The sequence below is a fragment of the Lissotriton vulgaris genome, chromosome 5 (assembly GCF_964263255.1).
Source record: "Lissotriton vulgaris chromosome 5, aLisVul1.2, whole genome shotgun sequence".
Taxonomy (NCBI): Eukaryota; Metazoa; Chordata; class Amphibia; order Caudata; family Salamandridae; genus Lissotriton; species Lissotriton vulgaris.
The window spans coordinates 2,024,093,900-2,024,113,766 of record NC_141693.1 but is presented as its reverse complement, the minus strand read 5'-3'; the positions used below and the strand labels follow the sequence as shown (position 1 = coordinate 2,024,113,766).

Sequence of the window (19,867 nt, the reverse complement as noted above, 5' to 3'; positions counted from 1 at the left end):
CTCTGGCATACTCCTCTCCAAGTCCGGATGTCCCTATGTGTTATTCTGTGGGTAGGGATGAGCCTCACTAAGCCCAGGTTTTCCACCTATAACCAGTAAGGCTGTTTGACGTGAGGAGGAGAGAGCGGCAGAGGACGCCTGGCTTTTCTCCTTGCTTCGATCCCTGGCTTCTCTCCTCGTTCGATCACTGGCTCCGATCCCTGGCCCATCTCCTCTCTTCGATTCCTGGCTCCTCTCCTCAGTCGATCCCTGGCTCCTCACCTTGTTCGATCCCTGGCTCCGATCCCTAGCTCCTCTCCTTGCTTTGATCCCTGGCTCCTCTCCTTGTTCAATCCTTCTCTCCGATCTCTGGATCCTCTCCTTTCTTCAATCCCTGGCTCCTCTTCTTGTTCAGTCCCTGGCTTCTCTCCTCATTCGATCCCTGGCTCATCTCCTGGCTTTGATCTCTGGCTCTTCTCCTTGCTTCAGTCCCTGGCTCCTCTCCTCATTCGATCCCTGGATCCGATTCCTGGCTCCTCTCCTTGCTTCGATCCCTGGCTCCTCTCCGGGCTTCGATCCCTGGCTCCTCTCTGCGATTCGATCCCTGGCTCCTCTCCTCATTTGATTCCTGGCTTCGATCCCTGGCTCCTCTCTGCGATTCGATCCCTGGCTCCTCTCCTCATTCGATCTCTGGCTCCTCTCCTTGTTCGATAGCTGGTTCCTCTCCTCGTTCGATCCCTGGCTCCTTTTTCCTCGATCCCTGGCTCCTTTTTCCTCGATCCCTTGCTCCTCTCCTCGCTTTGATCCCTGGCTCCTCTCCTCGGCTCCGATCCCTGGCCCCTCTCCTCGCTTCGATCCCTGGCTCCTCTCCTTATTCGATCCCTGGCTCCTCTCATCACTTTGTTCACTGGCTCTGATCCATGGCTCCTTTCCTCGCTTTGATCCCTGGCTCCAATCCTTGGCTCCTCTCCTCGATCCCTGGTTCCTCTCCTCATTCGATCCCTGGCTCCGATCCCTGGCTCCTCTCCTCGCTTTGATTCCTGGTTCCTCTCCTCGGTCGATCCCTGGATCCTCTCCTCATTCGATCCCTGGCTCCCCTCCTCGCTTTGATCTCTGGCTCCTCTCCTCGTTCCTCTCCTCGGCTCCGATCCCTGGCTCCTCTTCTGGCTTCGATACCTGGCTCCTCTCCTCATTAGATCCCTGGCTCCGATCCCTGGCTCCTCTCCTCGCTTTGATTCCTGGTTCCTCTCCTCGGTCGATCCCTGGATTCTCTCCTCTTTCGATCCATGGCTCTAATCCCTGGCTTTTATCTCGCTTCGATCCCTGGCTCTTCCCCTCATTCGATCTCTGGCTCCTTTCCTCGTTCGATCCCTGGTGCAAAATACCTGGCTCCTCTCCTCACTTCGAACCCTGGCTCCTCTCCTCGTTCGAACCCAGGCTCCTCTCCTTGCTTAAATCCCTGGCTCCTTTTCTCTTTCAATCCCTGGCTCCGATCCCGGGCTCCTCTCCTCCCTTTGATCCCTGGTCTTCTCCTCCCTTCGATCCCTGGCCTTCTCCTCCCTTCGATCACTGGTTCCTCTCCTTGCTTCGATCCCTCACTCCTCTCCTTGCTTCGATCCCTCGCTCCTCTCCTTGCTTCAATCCCTGGCCTCTTCTCCTCTTTCAATCCCTGGATCCTCTCCTCGATCCCTGGCTCCTCTCCTCGATTCGATCCATGGCTCCTCCTCGCTTCGATCCCTGGCTCCTCTCCTCGCTTCGATCCCTGCCTCTGATCCCTGGCTCCTCTCTTGGATCGCTCTGTTCAGCTCTGCTCTGCGCAATGGCGGCGTCTGACGTCACAATGAGTCAAAATGAAAAGTGTACAGTAATCACTTATACACATCAGGAATAAACATACAATTGTTAACAACTAGCAGTGAGGTTATGGGAGAAGAGGGCATTGGGTCATAGGTCACTGCTTATAGGCATAAAAGGAGCTAGATTCTAAACTAGCTACCCCTGTAGATCCAGCATTGACTGCAGATGCGGGTTTACTGGTCACTGGTCTGGTGGCTACAGGGCTTGTGGACTGTTTCACAATTCAGTATAAGAGTAGGAATCCTTTTGTGTAATTCTGAGACATGTCGTCAGAGATCTGCACCCATGCCGACTGCTTAATTTTTCTTCTTTGACCTTGGGGTTCCATCTCTGTAGAGGAGCTCAGTATCAGCATCGAGAACATATGGAGAAGTGTGGCTCACTGGTTAGAGCAGGCAGAGCCTGAAGCAGAGGTCAGACCCGGGACCAGGGTTCAATTCCCGACGCGGCAGGGTCTTGAGCTCAAATATCCACGGACTCGATAATTCTCGCTTCGGTGCCTGACCTAATCATGGGTTCACACTCTGCAACTCTGGGCATTAAGTTTGCTTAATCTCCACAACGGCCCCCCGCTGCGGGATGCCTGGCTTTCACCTTGAGGATGCCCTGTAGGGGCTATCTCACAGGGAAAAGCCAGGACGGATTCCCAAGGCAAGCGCTTAGAGACCCCTGGGTGATAAGCGCTATATAAAATCCAATATACAATACAATACAATACAATACTTCGGCAGGTTGAGGAGACGGGCACTTCAGCGGGTTGAAGACACGAGTCACTTTGTTGGGTTAATGACACGGGGCCCTTCGACTGGCTGAAGACACAGGGCCCTGGCCCTTCACCAGGTTGGAGGTACTTGTCTCTTTGGTGGGTTGAAGACACGGGACCCTTTGGCGAGTGTAAGACGCAGGGCCCTTTGGCGGGTTGAAGACTCGGGCCGTTTGGCAAGTGGTAGATGCAGGGTCCTTCAGTGCGTGGAAGGCGTGGGGCCCTTTGGCGGGTTGAAGACGTGGGGCCCTGTGGCAGGTTGAAAACGTGGGGCCCTTTGGCAGGTTGAAGACGCGGAGCCCTTTGACGCGTGGAAGACGCGGGGCCCTTTGGCGGGTTCAAGACACGAGGCCCTTTGGCAGGTTGAAGCCAAGCTGCTCTCTTCAATGCATGGCATAAGCCCCATAGTATCTCTGTTTCTAAACTTATGGACTCTCCTGCAGGAAGGACATGCATTCCGCGCACCAGATGGCAGGGGTTACACGCTGCATGTACTTCTATCCACATAAACCAGTCGTTACACTAGGGAGACCCATCAGTGGAAGGCCTTTTCTCCATTATTATACTCTTTTTGTTTTCTTTCGAATACATCACTTTTTTCTAGTCCCAAAGGTAACAATTTGGATGTGGCATTGAGGTGGTTGACAGTGTATTTACTGTTGGGAAAAATGAAACGATATTCAGTGAACAAGTAGTAGGCTCTGGCATTAGGGTTTCTGACACTAAGGAGTTAGGTCCTTAACTATGAAGTCAGCTGGACCATCAATTAAATGTGTACAAAAAAATTGCCAACTTCACCTTACTTGACACCTCCCAATTGAGGAAAACAAACCAGTATTACTATATGGTCTGTTTGGTATATTTACTTAATACCTTTTTGCTTTTTATTTCATTATATTCAAAAAAGTTTAGGTACAAAAAAGACACTTAAATACATTCAACAATTCCAACATACATTTTCAAAACAGATTACATTCCACATTGCATATATAAACACCACATAAATTACATTACATATATAGACACCATATTCTTTTTGATCAACAATTAGACTCACATAAATGATATCTAACTAAACAAAGGACAAAGGGAACATTTAGATACTATTATTCAACAAGTAGCAAATTAGTGCATATTAAATTTGTCAAAGTCATTAAATGTACTGCAAATTAATGCATTCCTGATTCAAAAGCCGACGCGTTTCGAACCCATTCCTGTCACTTTATGGGTTCTCATCAGGGCTCTGTCTCTTTTATTTATCTACAGGATATATGTAAAAAAAGAAAAAGATTCTATTTTAGTATTTGGATAGAATTCTTGTCAATCACCTCTCTACCATTCGCGGAATGACGAAACCAGTACCTGAATCGTTGCTGGTCGTATGCTCTAGTATTCACTTTCTAGATCGTGTGTTTCTTTATCTATAATGTAAAGTATCATTATCAGGATTTTTATTTTCTTTGGGAGCTCGGGAGTTCGTATGCAAAAGCATTGCTACACAGCCTACCTTTTACGATCTTTGTCTTCGTGTTTGCACCCTTATCGATTTTTTTTTATTTCGTAATGTTTACGATTACTGTGAAGAAATGGAAACATTTAATTTAATATAAGTTTTTCCATTGGATTTGTTTGTCTACTAGTTCTCCCATAAAGGCGATTTTAAAGGCATACCTCTTTTTGCTTCAGCGCCTTCATGCGCGGGGTGCTGCACGTCTCGGATTTATTTTATGCAATGGAAGGAGTGGTCCTCGTGTTCCTACAAATTATTCAAAGACAAACGGTGGAGAGTTCTATCACCCGTGTGCACTCATTTTATAGAAGTGTTACCGCATTGCTTCTAAATCGGTTAGGCATACCTGCTTTCTTTAGATGCGCGGTCCCGCGCTGTACTTAAAAAAAAACGTCTTGTTTTACTTCGCAATTGCTGTGTTCCCCTCCATCGCTGGTCTCCTGTGATTACACGGAAACACGAATTAAGTGTCTGATGCATGTAACTTAGTATCTATTCGCATAAATGTATCGCGCATCTTACCTCTTTGTTGTGTATGCCGAGTATAAATTTGCTGTGTCCATTGACCTCGCGGCCATCTTGTAACGTGTTATTTATATGCATGCCTACAATGGATGGGAGCCATCTTGGAACGGACTAATTTCCAAGTTTGCAAGTGTGTTGTATTGCTGTACCCACCTTTTATTATTCAGTATTCCAGTAATACCCCATACTTTTCAGTGTACATATGGCAGTCTACAGAAGTTGATTTATCAGATTAGTTCGGGGGTCAGTCATTCATTATAATCGCGAAACCTCAGACAATGTATTCAGCCCGGTTAAAGCGCTGTTAAATTTCAAAATCAGATAGGCTTCTTTATGCAGAAGTAACTTTTCTGAGTCAATGGGGCATTTTAACTAATTTACAGTGTACAAGACCGACCATTTAAAATCTGTCTCCCCATGCTGCTTATCAATAAAGTGTTCAACCATAGGGGCTGATATCACCTTGTTTTTAATGCGTGACCGGTGCTGTGTTATTCTTACATTTATTTGTTGATTAGTCTTCCCTGTGTAAATTTTTGGACAGCGACATGTGACTACGTGCACAACATTTTTTGTTCGACAATTGGAAAAACCATCATGTTTCCATTTGATGTTATTATGTTCGAATTCCTTCCCCTTGATCGTGTTAGCACGCAATTTCCACACTTGTGGTCCCCTGCAATAGGTTTTAACCCCCATTTAGATAAAAGGTCGCTTTTAGGTTTAGCTAAAGCGATTTCAGCACGGACTACAGTTTGGCCAATGCTTCTGCTTTTTTTATATGCAAACAGTGGGCGAGGGAAGGGGCATTCCAAGTTCTCTAGGAGATGCAAATTTTTTAAAACCATTTGTCTGATCTTATGGGTGTCGGAACCAAACGTAGTCACACAGACTAGTCGATTCAGTTCTCGTTTTTCTTTAACTTCCAACAGGCATTCGCGTGGTGTACAGCGAGCCCTTTTATAGGAATGTTTTAACATTTTGCGTGGATAGCCTCTGTTCTGCATTTCCTCAAAGAATGTTTCTGCATAATGGTCATACTCTCCAATTTGCGTACAATTCCTCCTGATTCGGAGTAGCTGACCATAAGGCAGGTTAGCCTTCAGGCTCCTGGGGTGAGCACTCTGATGATGTAGTATCGTATTTTTGTCAGTTTTCTTCTTATATAGTGACGATTGCAGGCAGCCGTCAACACATACAATTTGTACATCCAAAAAGGTCATTCTTGTACCACTTGACTCTACAGAGAATTTTATGTCTGGGTACCTCGAGTTGAGCCATTCATGAAACTGCATCAATTTATTGTTCCAATTCATAAGCCAACACGTGTTTCATCGCAGGGAACAAGCTGCGAATCTTCAGGGCTGAATGAGGAAAAACTTTGAAGACTAGAAAGAATCTGTACAGATCTCTAGGTCCGTACCTGGAACACGGCAACCGGGAACCTTGAAAGAGGGAGACTAACACTGACAAAAACGTTTGTCGACGTTGACGAGACGGCGCACCCGCCTCCTTCGCAACGCTTTTCTCCTCCCGGTATACGCAACTCACGGTGCAGAACAAGATACCCATTTAACGATTTGGATTTTGACCGGAGTTTTCAAGCAACGCCCGGACTGGGCGTTACCTTTTGACTGATCATCCCGTAAAATATTTTCTACGAGGACATAGAACAGAGCCGTGTACCTTCAACAACCTAATTTGAAATGACAAATGACTAGAGATCTGTACAGATTCTTTCTAGTCTTCAAAGTTTTTCCTCATTCAGCCGTGAAGATTCACAGCTTGTTCCCTGCGATGAAACACGTGTTGGCTTACGAATTGGAACAATAAACTGAAGTACCCACACTAAGAACGAACTGTGTTTCTACTGATATCACCCACACTCAGGATTATGAACTCTTTCTCGAAGATGTATTACATGTTTGGATTTGTATGAAAACAATAACTGTCAATTGTGAAATACTTCTATAACAATCACTACCTGTCATCACATAAATGTCTAAGTGCAGGGGCATAGCTGTTTTTCTATAGTTTTAGTTGATCACTTTCCTGGTCAACGTTTTGAGCGGTTTAGAGGTACTACCGCCCGCCTCATTGCCTAGACTCATTAAAGCATTCTGAATAGTACTTTGCGGATACTCAGGAAGTGCGCCCACCTATCTCTGGAAACCAAAAGACCTCTTAGTTGTTCTCATGAAACTGCATCAACTCTGTGTGACTCCCCTGCCACAGGAGCCACACGTCGTCAATATAGCGCAGCCACTGAATTATATGTCAAATGTGTGGATTATTGTTATCCACAAACTTCTTTTCATATTCGGCCATGAATAATACGGACATTTCTGGGGCATAAGGACATCCCATGGCTGTACCTTTTGTCTGCATAAAGAACTTGTCATCAAATTTAAAACAGTTTCTTTTCAGGGCGATTTCAGCTAACTTAAGGATAAATTGACTGGGGACTCTATGCGGTCTTTCTCGAGCATCTAAATAGAGCTTCATCACTTCTAACGCTTCCTCCTGGGGAATCTGAGTATATAAGGACGTTACGTCCATGGTTACCATCAGTTGTTTTTCTGGATCAAACGAGGTTCCTTCCACCTTATTTAAAAAATCTACGGTGTCTCTCAAATATGACTTTACCTGATTTGTGAAGGGTTTTAAAAAGAAATCTACATATTTAGCTAGTGGTTCTAAACATGAGTCACATCCGGAGACGATTGGATGCCCCTGGGGCTCATGTAAGTTTTTATGATTATTTGGGAGGAAATAAAGGAGGGGGGTCCTCGGGAATTTCTTCACCAAGTACTCACCCTCCTTTAGTCCTACAAAATTACTTTCTATACCTTTTTGAATGATTGGCGCTATAATGCCTTGTATCTCTTTTGTGGGATCTTCATTTAGCTGCCTATACCACATTCGGTTGTTTATTTGTGAAAAAGCTTCAGCTAGATATTTATCCCTTGGCCAGATGACAACCGCTCCGCCCTTGTCGGCCTGCTTTAGCACGATCGAGGTATCATCTTTTAGATTTTTTAATGCAGTTCTTTGGCCCTTCGTGATGTTTTGTTGAATGTATTTTCTGCTTTTTTCTAGTTTATTTATTGAGGACAGCATGGTTTGCTCAAAAGCAAGTACCTGTTTGGGTATATTTTGATTTGGTACACCAGTGGTTTCAATTCCTATGCTAGGCGATTGATTGGCAAAAAAGACTTTAAGTTTTATTTTGCGACAAAACTCAATGGTTTCAAGCTTAATTTTAGTAAAATCTGTTTGTTGGCTTGGGACGAATTTTAGTCCAAGATTCAGGACAGACTCCTCCTCTCTCGTTAATTCTCTGGATGACAGATTAACTGGCATCAGGGTTAGCATATGGATTGGAAAGTGTCATGCTGCCTTGACTGTGAGAGGGGCTGGCACTGTGTCCTAAATGGAGGCTGAGAGGTTTCAAGTACAATCTAGTGAAACTTGCGATAAATGCAAGTGCCTTTATTTCAACTGTTTACAGCTCGGGGCATATAGCCATAAGATTATTGGGCATTTCATGATGTAAAGTGTCACTACTTTTGTCCTCCTGTATTACCTTCCTGCTGAGAACAGTGTAATAAGGACAATAGTGTTCTTTAAAGGCTTGTTTTATGCCTTGAAAACGATTAATGTTTGATTACAATTCTCTTTACAGCCCCTCAATCCGAACCCTGACAGTCAGTGGAATACCTACTTCCGGGACAACGAGGTGCTGCTCCAGATTGATAAAGATGTGAGGTAAGTGCTGCTGCTGAAGCTCAAGGCAGGGCTGGGAGGGTGGTGGGGGGGGGTAACGTGGCTTCATGTGGGCGTAGGGCTCACAGACAAACTTAATATCCAGTCAACATTTCACTTTCTGAAAAAGGACTTTTAAAGCAGCCATGTAAAAGATACTCTTAACAATATGGTCAGTAAACTGCTTCTGAAGTGCTAGGCACTTTTTGCTCCAGGGAAAAAAAGCCCAACTATTATTGTACCCCATGGACACTCCCCGCTAGAGGACGATTTAAAATGGATCCGTCTGGTCAGTGTTGGTGTATGGGAATGCTTTGAGTCCTCTCTGTCCAGTTCGGAAGCACTCGAGTCGTGTGGTGGTTTGAGTGGCGTGATGCAGGAAGGCGTGCTGGTACCCCGGTTAAACTGTAGCAGCTGCTTTTGGTAGCGAAGGATGCTCCATAAAAAATAGTGCCACCCTGAAAAATCAGGTCCATGTGATAGCGTTAAAATGACAGTCTCATAACGCCCACCCAAACTTCATGACTACTACCCTTAGGCCACCTTGGCATTTCCTTTCTGTGGCCATATTGTTGCCCCCAACTGACCATTAGGGGGTCCCTGCCTTTTCTATCGAAATTCTGATCCCCTCTGAGCTGGCTCCGAGCTGGGGACACTTGCAGGTTTAATGGGCCTGCTGCCACTAGATGGCCCAAAACCATGAGGCACTGCGAGGGCCTGTTTCTCAAAACCATACAGCATACTCTAAGATCTATGCATCATAATCTTCTGACGGTGCCCAGAATCAGACGTTAACGCATTGAAGGGGCCCGGTTCTCCTTTCTCGGTCTGAAGCTCTGGAACGCACTTCCTAACTCCCTCAGGCTTGAGATTGATTATCTGTGGTTCAGGAAAGGACTTAATACCTGATTGTTAACCATGGCCTATAACTAGATGCTACTCTGCCTAACTCTTCCCCTCTCCGACTCCCCAGCGCCAAGAGACCTGTCGGTGTACGTGCGCTATATAAATACCCACGTAACATTACATAACATACTTTTATGGGAAGTGTGGTCTGCCGGAGCTAGGGCAGCCATGCGGACCAGGGGTCCCGACTGGGAGTAACGGTTGCACCGGAGGGAGGGGGTGGGTTCCTCTCTATCAGGAGAAATCGTATCTAGACAGAGAAAACTGGCAGACTACCTTCCCCACCCACCGGGTGGGACACGAAATGTATTCGTACATTCATGCACAAAGGAGACCACCAGTTTGTGTAGCACACTTGTGCACTCAAACTTGCAGACACATACATGTGAAAGCACCTGTTCCTGCGTCTCACACACATCACTGACACCTTTCGTGCAGGACCCGGATATGATGAGGATTAAGGTCTGATTATGGGACTATATTGGACTTTCAGTGGGGTGTCCCACATAGAGGTACCGGGAGAAAGGCCTACGTCTCTGACTAAAACTCATGCTACCACCACCCTCAGTCCCACATGGCCTGGCATAGAGGGCGGGAGCCACTCTCCAAAAGGTGTTCACTTTGGGTAACTCCTGACAGAGCCCAGTTCTGATGTCAATAGAGAGGCCCATTTTAAGGAGCACCATCCAGCCAGCAGGTACAGGAGAGCTCACCTTTCCACAGCCATGCTGGGTCCTTTCCTTCAAGTAAAGGACTGTTCTTTAAAGCTGGGTGTGACACTGTGGAGTTTGTTCTGGGAGTGTTCGGTAGGACCGGAAATCTGTTCTTTGGGGGGTGGCAGAGATTGGGGGGTTCACTCATTTATCTGGGGCTATGAGTTGGACAGCCAACCTCCTCTCCAAGGCTGGGCATTGCACAAAAGAGTCTTTTCTTCGAGTCGGGGTGTTTGGCAGGGATGTCTGGTGAGATTGGGTGTAGACTGGCAGGAGAGGTGTCATTACTCTGAGAGTGTGCAGGAGCAGTGGTCAGTTCTTGAATCCCCGGTTTGGGGGAGAGGGGCTGTTCTTCAAACCTTGATGTCAGAAAGGGAGGTTGTTCTTTAAGACAGAGTGTGGGGTAGTGTATCTGCTCTGGGAGGCTATGCATGTAGCAATGGATGTCTGTTTTCTCAGGCTGTCTGTTGGACAAGAGACCAGTACTCCATGGCTTGTGCAGGATAAAGGAGTATTACTCAGCTGTGGGTGTGGGGAGGACTGGGTTGTGTCCTCTGATGTGGGACATGATCTCTCTTTTCCTACTCGGTTTGTTTGACATTGGGATCAGGTTAGCAAGGTGAGGTATGGGACTGTGAGTCTGTTCTCAAAGGCAAAGTGTGGAGCAGGAAGATCTGTGTTTGAGGCATGTGTGGCTGTAGATAGGCATGCTGTGCATACCTCCCCCATCTAGTGTTCGGTCCGGATGTGTGCAAGTTGTTTTTCTTCGAAAAAGTCTTTAGATTCACGAGACAAAGTGACTCCTCCTCTCTGTGATAATGCGCATGGGCATCAACTACATTGTTAGATTTTTTTCTTTCTGCCGTCAGGTTTGGACGTGTTTTCTAGCAATGCGTTTCAACAGTTTCAGGCTCCCTTCGGTTCACTGCTCATTTCCTAAACTCGTTGGTATTGTTTTGAAAACCATTTCCATTGTCATGTACTGAAAAACAAGGAAACATTCGCCCAGCGATTCAATATGCCCCATTCGCGGCCTTCGCAAAAATGCGCTGCTGATGAAACAGACTCCATTTTGCTTCTGTTCCAGTTGCTACGCAAAGTACCTGAGAACCAATTTTCATCAGGTTTGCAACTTATGTCTTTTTCCAGATCATCAGGAAGAGGCCTGTGAGGCCTGTCGATCTTTTTGATTGAAAAGACTTTGGGAGACTGTTGGGTGTATTGCAGGGAGATGCAATGCAGTGGCATAGAGGAAACACCCGACATCTTCAGACAACAAGATGTCCTGGAAGAAGAGGTTCGTGAGGCCTCTGCGGCTGAGGAGGAGGCCTTTTCCATAGGCACTCCAACATTGCGATCGATCTCCAATTTCAGGATCTTTCTTCCTGGTCAGCGTACCATGAGTACCCATGCCTCTTCCCATTGGCCAAAACACACACTGTTCAGACCAAATATACGGTTCCTCAGACCACCAATGCAAAAAGAGCATAGTAGGCACCGACTATCTGCTATGGACACCCAGCCCCAGGCTCAGCACCAAAAGCAAAGCTGAAATCCCTCCCTTCGGCATTGAGTCGATCAGCCTCTGTGCCGAGCCAACCAGCTCCTTCCTCGGCACTAGCCACCCCGGCCTACACCGCTTCAGCACTGGCCACTTTGGCATGGAAAACCAAATCCATTTTGGCACCAAAACTCTCGACATCAGCACCAATGTTGCCTCGGAACCGGTCCCCCAAACTATGCAGGAGTGGCTCGATTCGAAGCAGAAAAAAGTACAGATGCAGTCTCTCACTGGACATATTTTACCAAAGGCTGTGCAGCCGGTGCCCCAAACATGTTAGCGCACTCTCTCTTTTGAAGAGACTTTAGACTTACAAGTACCCCCTAAGAAGAAGAAGAAGGACATATCCACCAGTCCTCTCCATCCTTCGCTTCCTGCTTCTCCACCACCTCAGCCACCTTCTCCACCACTACCATCACCACATCATTTACATACCGACCCAGTGGACCTTACAAAACAGGGGTCTCCACAGTCCCCCACTGGGAATGATGGGGGGAGATGATTCTTATCCACAGCCCACAGATTCCATTGATTCCCCGGGTGACACTGATGCAGATTTCTACCTGGTCAGGACATCGCCACCTGAGGATGCCTCATCTGATCACTACTGCATTTCTAGGGTGGCAGCATATCACCAGGCCCCTTTACACAAAGACCATATAGAGGACATTTTTCTTTTCAAAACACTGTCCAGCACAAATAGGGCATGCCAATAACTCCCCATATTCAATGGCATGCTGCGCCACTCCGATGAGATCTTTAAAGATGCTATGCGACACGTATTGTTACCCCCAGGCTGGCACACAATGTAAAGCGGCAGATCCTATATACATCAGGCCAGCTTTATTCAGGTTTCCTATTGTTCTCTAATGCCTGTAAAAGACTTCAGCGGACGCTCCTCCACCTGACAAGGAGTCTAAGCTTAGTGACGCAAATGGGTGGCAGCGCAATCAGCCAATTACTGACGCATCGCCAGTTGTCAAGCTTTATTCGCGAGGTACGACAGGGCACATTGGGTTGAGATGGTGGAGCTCCTCCAATCCCTCCCTGGGGAGTGCAAAAACGAGGGCAGGAAATTCTAAATGAAGGAAAACTCATATCCAGTAATTCAATCAGATGCGTCCTAGACTCAGCGGACACGGCTGCCCTGGGGCATCAATACCAGTGTTTTGTCGTGTAGACCTGCTTGGCTTCGTGGATCCGCCTCAAGCCAGAGGTGCAGCAAACACGGATGAATATGCAATTAGACAAGAAACATCTGTTTTGTTCCCTGGTGGACCAAGCATTACAAAAAATGAAAAAGGATACTGTCAGGGGGTCCCCTGCTCGGCCCAAGCTGAGCTAACAGATTCTCCGTCTCACCAACAGGCGGACTGCTACGGGCCCTTTAAGAACAGCCTTTGTTTTCATGAGGAAGGCCTCGCCCCTGGACCACATGACTTTGTGGGCCTATCAGGATCTACCTCTCGTCATATGAGGGAAGACCCGGAAGACGCCGTGTCTCGTGTGGCCGAGAAGGACTCGTCGTGGGAGGAGGACGTGAAGCGCCAGGAGAGCAACGCGAGCTGGACCGAGGAAGCCGAGACCAAAACGACGGGACCGGGAGTCGAGACCAAGGCGGCGGAGCCATTCCCGAGAACCGACACCGGGTGTGGAGAAGGCGCCAGGACGGGACCGGAGGAGAACCAGACGCCGGCAGCTGAACAGCCAGGAGGCCAACGATACCGCGTATCGCCCAGCCACGCAAAGGAGGACGCGTGGCTTCTCCAGGTGCGTGCTCGTTTAGGTTCACTGCTACGATTTAAGAGTGGAGGGACCGGGTAGGAGACAGGAGGGAGCGCCTTGGCACCGCGTTTCTTGTGCACGATACACGAGTCTCTGTTACTGTTGGTGGTGGTTCTGGCTATTCCCTCACACTCCCCTTCCTTGCAACTCTCTAAGAAGTGACCAGCCCATTAAAAGCCTTGTTGTTTTCTTTTTCTTTCATGCGCTGGAAAAACCCAGACCTCCACCCAAGGGACTGAACCTGAGAACCCACAAGAAGGATCCTGGACCCTTGTTGTTTTTGTGTTACTAAGTACCTTTTGATTTGGATAACTCAATAATAGAGTTAAAACGTCGCCCTCCAGTGTTGGCTCCTTCCATTCTTGTGACCCAAAGGTGACAGATACCAAGGTAGCTAAATCAATACAGGCACTGCAATCCCGTTTCCTGTTGCCCCTTTCAACATCCCTCATACGAACACAATGCCAAAACTACATCTTCTGATACCTCTACCTCCTCATACAGACAGCAACATCAGACCTCCTCCTCTAGGGGATACTACAGAGGTGCATATAGAGGAAACAGTTTCAAGGGTCTCTGTAAGGGTGCCTCCGCACGCACCGCAAACTCCACCTCAAAGCAGTGACTCCCTTCTCCTTCACCCCCAACTATTTAGCACCTGTTGGGGCAGACTACAGCATTTCATCTCCACTTGGTAAAATATAACCTCAGATTAGTGGGTGTTGTGCTGACACCCCCACTCGGAATCCTGAATGTGTGGGTAGCGAATGATCTCATAGACATTGAACAACAATTCACCACCCTGGGATAGCCCCTGGTTAAGAGAGCCATGGCTATGACATGGGGGGCTGCTGTAAAAACAATGAATCAATGAACAAAACCTGCCAGAGTAGAAGAGTTTACAAATAATTACTCTCCCAGTGCGAACTCTTATAATCCCAAGTCCCAGGGCTGCACACATAGGCAGGAGACTGCTGATAGTTGATGTCTGTACATCTCAAACGACCTCCGGCCCAGTGTGATTATTTTTTAATATAGGACTGGTGAATGTTTTGTTCATTGTTTTTATTTCATGTATTGTCCCACAATTCGTAATTGTTTTTGTAAGCTATGTCAAATTGTTGAAATTGTGTTCCTTAACATGACATGGTGTTAATGTATGTTTTGTTTCTCAAAAAATATAAGAATAATAGTGAAATAAATCACATGAGCTTGTGGATTGAAAACACCGGCTCGTTATATGTTGAATTGTGCATTTAACCTTTGCCATTAGAAACCTTTCTTATATAAAAAATATTTGTGGTCCTTTCTGGTGTGCCTTTTGGACCCAAACCTTCCATAGGTTTATAGCAGTGGCGGCAGCACATCTTCGCAGTCAGAACATTCATGTCTTCCCATATGTAGACTACTGGCTCATCAAAGCCAGTGCACCTCTCATGTGTCGACAGCACACTCAAACTACTCACAATATTCTACATCAACTAGGGTGTACTATCGGCAATACAAAAATCACACCATCAACCTTTACAGATTCAGCCGTATTTAGGGGCTGTGCTCAACACTCAGTTGGGTGTGGCATACCCAAATGTAGCCAGAATTCAACACAATCAACACATAAAAGTCAAAACAGCTATGCAACTCTTGGGCATGATGGCATCTTGGCACAACGGCCTCAGCAGCGCTTGGATATCTGGCTTCACCTTGGGGGTGCCCAGGAGTGGACATTTCACAGGGAAAAGCCAGGAAGGGTTCCACAGCTGTATGAGTGCAGCGCCGGAAAGCCCCGTCGCTGGGGCAGCCGTGCGCTTTACAAGTACAACACATTTACATTTACATCTTGCATCGCAATAGTACCGCATGCTCAACTCCAGGTGCGCCCGCTGCAAGAATGTGTGATGCGCCAATGGACTCAACCACAGGGTCAGTTACAGGATCTAGTGTTTGTAGACAGCGGCACTCATCATTCTCTGCAGTGGGGGAACACACAAAACCTATCGAAAGGGCGGCCATTTCTCCATGCGGAGAATACAAAATGCCCACACTTTGTCTCCAGATTCCCACACCTTCTATCCAAGGGCAATGTTCTATAGATGAACTGGTCATGGACATTTGCTTCACTTTTCCACCTCTCACTCTTCGTTTGTGGTTCGGAAGCTCAGATACCCAAATCCAAAGGAGCTCAACCTTGCGATGCGGCTCCTGAGGTCATAGAATTCGGTTACCTGAATCTCCCACCTAAATGTATGACCATTCTTAAAGAAGCGAGTAGGCGCACAACTACAGCGTCCTTTGCAGCAAAGTGGAAAAGATTTGATTTGTCTTCTACTGTCATAGTAAACACATTGATCCATTTAAGGCAACTGTGCAAAACATTGTCTGCTACCTTCTTCATTTACAGACCTCTGGTCTTGCTTACACTTCAATACGTCTATACATCAGCGGTTGCTGCCTATTTACAAAATAAGCAACACATATCTTTGTTCAAAGTACCAGTTATTAAGGCATTTGTGGAAGCCCCTAAAAGAGTCATTCCACCTAGAGATCCACCTGCACCTGCGTGGATTCTCACTATAGGTCTTACTAGACTCATGGGTCCACCCATTGAACCTTTACATCACTGCACATCCCTGCACCCTCCGATTCTTATCTTGGAAGGCTGCTTTTTCAGTGGCCATTACCTCACTTCGACGTGTCAGTGAGCTCCAGGCATTAGCCTTGGAAGAACCTTTCTTCCAGATACATAGAGATAAGGTGGTCCTTAGAAACAACCCAAAATTCCTTCTAAAAGTGGTTTCATGGTTCCATCTAAATCAGTCAGTTTAATTAAATGCATTCAGGCTTGTTATGCCAAAGCTAAAAGAACTTTTCCTACAAAACCTATGGCACACTCTGCCCGTAAGATAGGGGCTTCCATGGTTTTTCTGGGCAATATCCCAATAGCTGACATGTGTACGGTAGCTTCATGGTCTGCACCAAACACTTTCACCAAACATTATTGTGTAGATGTCTTAGCACGCCGACAAGCCAGTCTAGCTCAGGCAGTGCCACATACTCTCAAACAACTACAGCCCCTACAGGTTAGCCACCGCTTTTGGAGAGGGACTGCTTTACAGTCTATTCAAAGTGTGTGTATCTACAGCTACACATGCCTTAAACGGAATATGTTACTTACCCTGTAAGCATCTGTTCATGGCATGTACAGCTGTAGATGCTCATGAGCTCCCCCTCCTCCCCGGACACCTGTGGCAGTTGCAGTTCCTTTACACTACTTTACTTGCATGGACATCTCCTTACTGAGACTTACTTCCACTCCATTCTCACCGCCGGCGTGAAAACACTCTAACAATGGAGTTGATGCCCTTGTGCATTATCACCCCGAGGAGGAGTCACTTTGTCATGTGACTCGAAAGACTTCTTCGAAGAAAAACAACTTGCTCACATCCAAACCCAACACCAGATGGCGGAAGTATGCACAGCATGTGTGTCTACAGCACGACATGCCTCGAACAAATGCTTGCAGTGTAAGTAACGCATTCCTTTTCAACGTGGTGTGGAAGGGGGATCTATCTTTTGAAGACGAGTAGGCACAGGGGATGGCCTGGTTGTGGGATGTAGGGTCATTTCTCTGAGGATGGATGTGTGGCGTTGTGGTTCTGTTCTTTCTGCTGGGTGTGATTTAGAATCTGTTCTGAGAGGATCGGTGTGCGGTGTGGGAAGGCCTGTTCTCTACAACGGGAGTATAGGGTGTGGATAGGTCTGTTCTGAGGGTGGGCTTTGGACATGAGTTGTTGTCTGCACTTGGACTGTTCCGGCGAGTCTAATTGTAGCATATAGGAAGTCTATTTGCTGGCCGTTTACTCCTTTCCTTCCTTCTCCCCCACAGGAGACTATACCCAGACATGGCCTTCTTCCAGCGGCAAACCGAGTACCCTAGTCTCCTAATTTTGGATCCGCAGAATGAGTATGAGACTCTGCGAAGGCGAGTGGAGCAGACAACACTGAAGTCGCAGACAGTGGCACGAAACAGGAGCGGGGTGACAAATGTGAGCGCCTGCCACCAGTGCCCGGATGGCTTTAGGGGCTAGAGAGGGCATTTTGTGGGGTGGCTGAAGGGGACTAGCAGTTGTTTGACAGCTGCATGATATGGCATTGTGTGTTCAGTGAACTGCAACGGGCAGCTTGTGGGAAGCTGAAGGGCAGGAGCATTGTATGGACATCTGGAGGGCAGGAGCATCTTACTCCAGTTTCAGTGCTTTCATAATTTCACATGCATGAATCATTCTCTGTGGTCGAGATGAGGGTCCCCGGTATCTCAAAATAGCAAACGAAAGCCAGTAAAAACCAGCAACCAGGCCTAGGCCCATTTCAGTTTTGGAATTTATCTCTATTGTTTGTATTGTTTTGGGTAATCCCTCTCACGTCAACAGTGCCGCTGACAAAGTCCCTGTTAGTGATGCAGATACTGGTGGTATTTCAGACACCATAGTCATCGGTTTTCTCACCGTGGAAGTCGCTGTTGCTGTCCACGTTTTAGTCATAGTCGTCATCATCGTCGATGCAGTCATCATCGCTGGTCTCAGCGAGGATGTAGTCAGCGAGGCAAACAACGGCGATGAACCTGAAGCTTTTAATTATGATAGTGTCGTCAGGAATGGTGTCTACCGTGGAGACGCACTGGCCTTTTGTGTAGATGCTGGTGGGCATCACAACTCATCGACGACAATGTCACCGACGATGGAGATTTCGTCGGCGGTATTTCCTCAGAAGGGACAGGGGAAGGCTTTTTTAAAGAATGCCTGTATGAGAGGGTGTTGAAGAAGGCTCAGAGCTTGTCTTTTCTGGTCTTCACTGTCCCCAGAAAGAATGTCCTTTCCAGGTTTGTGAGGAGGTTTAGAGGGACTGCGCCTATGAGATCAATTAGAGGTCCGTCTTTGGCTTTCTTTGGACACTCGCTGGAAGAATGAGCGTGAGGTGACCTCCCCTCTTATGAGACCTCTTAGATGATGAAGAAGATGCCTCATCACTGCCTCACTCGAAAGCAATTCCTTCCTGGCCTTTCGTTTCTGAAGCCAGATTAGAAGGCGCCCCTCACGATCCCTCAAAGTCTTACTTGAAAAGGTACGACATACCTTACAATCTTTTCCATTATGGTTGTGAAACAGGCAATTCATGCAGTCACTGTGAGGGCCGTCTGTATGAAGCCTCTTCTTAGAGCAGGTGCACAGGCTCTGAAGAGACCCTTCTTTTTCTCCTTATCTGACATGACTAAGTCAGAAAAGTTGAATCAGACCTGAATAAGATGTTATTTCAGAATTGATTGTAGAAACAAAATTGGTTTTAAAACATCTGAAGTAGTTGAGCTGAGCAGAGCTCACTGGAGACTCCCTAGCAACATATGCAGTAAAAATCGGACGGTCTAAGGTTCTCTCCTGAGAGGTTCTGATTTGTTCAGGCTTAATATTGGTCACTTTTGCAAAACAATAGAGATAAGATACAAAACTGAAGTGGCCTACTCCGGGTGTCTGGTTTGTGTTGGCTTTACATTGCTCTTTTGATATAGCGAGGACTCCCCATCTCCATGGCGGGTAATGAATCAAGCATGTGAATCTATGAAAGATTCCAATACTGGAGAACTACAGTTACAGGTAAGTAAGTAAGTTTCCTTATGGGCAGCTGAAGGGCAGGAGCCTTGTGGTCGGGGGTGCTGGATACAATGGCATTGTTTAGGCGGCTGGAGGAGATGGCATTGCGTGGGAAGCAGTTGTGCAATGTGTGTACAGTTGACTGGGAGGTGCAGAGTGTAGACAGATGGAGGGCAGGAGCATTGCGTGGGCAGCTGGAGAATATGGTGACTTTGTGGGCAGCTGTGTGCAGCTAGAAGAGATGATCGTTGTCTGGGCAGCTGGCAGAGTTCACATTGTGTGGTCAGCCGCAGGTGATGTCATTGTGTGTGCTGCAGGAGGAGATGGCATTGTGTAAGCTAGTAGAGGAGACAAGTCATGTGTGGGCATTTGTGAGAGATGAGCAGTATTGGGCAAACAGGTGACGATAGGTGGGTGGACAAATCAGTGTGGGCAGCGGGAGAAAGGACAGGCTGAGGGCAGCTAGAGGAGGCTGGCAGCACATCGGCAGCAGGAGGGGATGGGAAGAGTGCATGCTTGAGGGAGGGGGTGGTGGCTATGTTTGGTCATCCAGAGCAATGTTCATTGCAAGCTTTCCGTGCAGAGTTCTAATGTCTGAGGTGCAGGCATGTGTCTCACATGGACACCTTCACGCCTGAGCACCGCTTGGCATGTTCTAGGCATGCATCTGCTCACACGCTGTGCCTTAGCACCGCCTGGCATGTTCCTAGGCATGCATCCACTCACATGCTCCACCTGAGCACTGCCTGGCATGTTCTAGGCATGCATCCGCTCACATACTCCGCCTGGCATGTTTCTAGGCATGCATCCACTCTGCATGTTTACTGTGTGCCTTTGGACTCATCCCTGATTGCTTTGACT

The 19,867-nt window shown here is 47.2% G+C and overlaps 1 protein-coding gene across 2 annotated transcripts in view; it reads left to right on the top strand.

The window, feature by feature from the left end:
• TBC1D13 (TBC1 domain family member 13) overlaps nucleotides 1-19,867 on the top strand; it is a 219,662-nt gene that overhangs the window by 124,307 nt on the left and 75,488 nt on the right. For both annotated transcript variants that reach the window (XM_086924885.1, XM_086924886.1), the window contains exons 6-7: nucleotides 8,320-8,402; nucleotides 17,248-17,407. In XM_086924885.1, coding sequence (XP_086781011.1) covers nucleotides 8,320-8,402; nucleotides 17,248-17,407 — 243 coding nt within the window. The remainder of the gene's footprint in view (nucleotides 1-8,319; nucleotides 8,403-17,247; nucleotides 17,408-19,867) is intronic.